At 42.6% G+C, this 834-nt stretch overlaps 1 protein-coding gene across 1 annotated transcript in view; it reads left to right on the top strand.

Annotated features, from left to right (window-relative positions):
- LAS1L (LAS1-like (S. cerevisiae)) overlaps positions 1–834 on the top strand; it is a 38493-nt gene extending 37659 nt beyond the window's left edge. Inside the window, exon 13 of the mRNA XM_009880693.1 lies at positions 744–834. Within this exon, the coding sequence (XP_009878995.1) occupies positions 744–834 (91 nt within the window). The remainder of the gene's footprint in view (positions 1–743) is intronic.

The following is an 834-nucleotide window of genomic DNA, read 5'->3' on the forward strand; positions in this document are numbered from 1 at the left end:
ATGTGTTTGACAGTGCCTTATGTCTGGGAACACTGTATAAAATCTTACTTGTTCCTTTGTATGCTGTGTTAGTTAGCGAGTCATGTAAACGGGTCGTTGTTTGGGGGAACTCCTGTGCCTCAGCCCTCACCGGGTAACTTCCGCAGTGAAAAGGGATTTTACGCCTGTTTGAGTGAGACACCTTCTAAAATTAGAAATTACTTCACATGCTGTGGGTGTCACCACCAACAACTTCCTTTAAAGTCTCTGTAAATGCACCAGTTTCTGTGACTTCTGTGTAAAGCCGTAGGAATGGTTAGTTCCCATGGGCAGAATCTATAGGCATTGAACCATTTGTAACTAGTGCCAGACTGTTTTCACGTGGACTGCTTGCTGTGTTAGCGCTTCACCCCATCAGCCCGTATTGCCTCCTGCAAGGGACAGATGAAGGGTCAGATGAAAGTTGTCATGTGGTTATTTCTGCAGTCATGTCTCCCTCCCAATTGTTAGTAACTGGTGACCTTTCCTTTGGTTTGTGCTTTGGTACCTTGGGCACCTCAGGACTGTCGCCTCTCTTTAACAAACTGATGAAAAACTAAGCACATTCCAGAGGCTAAATATTCAGAGCTAAAAATGAGAAACGACATTTTGTTTTGGAAATAAAACTTAACGAGTTTAAAGTGCGATCAAAATGACTTTGGTGATGTGAGTTTCTAAATCAGCTCGGTGCTTATGTATGTGCTTTATTTCTCTTCCTCTCACAGCTCTGCAGAATTGAATATTCCTGGGACAGGAGGATTGTTATGGACCCAGAATGACTTCCATAAAATAAAAAGTGGTCTTCAACTTTTCTGA

The sequence above is a fragment of the Charadrius vociferus genome, unplaced genomic scaffold (genome assembly GCF_000708025.1).
Source record: "Charadrius vociferus isolate BGI_N301 unplaced genomic scaffold, ASM70802v2 scaffold473, whole genome shotgun sequence".
Classification (NCBI taxonomy): domain Eukaryota; kingdom Metazoa; phylum Chordata; class Aves; order Charadriiformes; family Charadriidae; genus Charadrius; species Charadrius vociferus.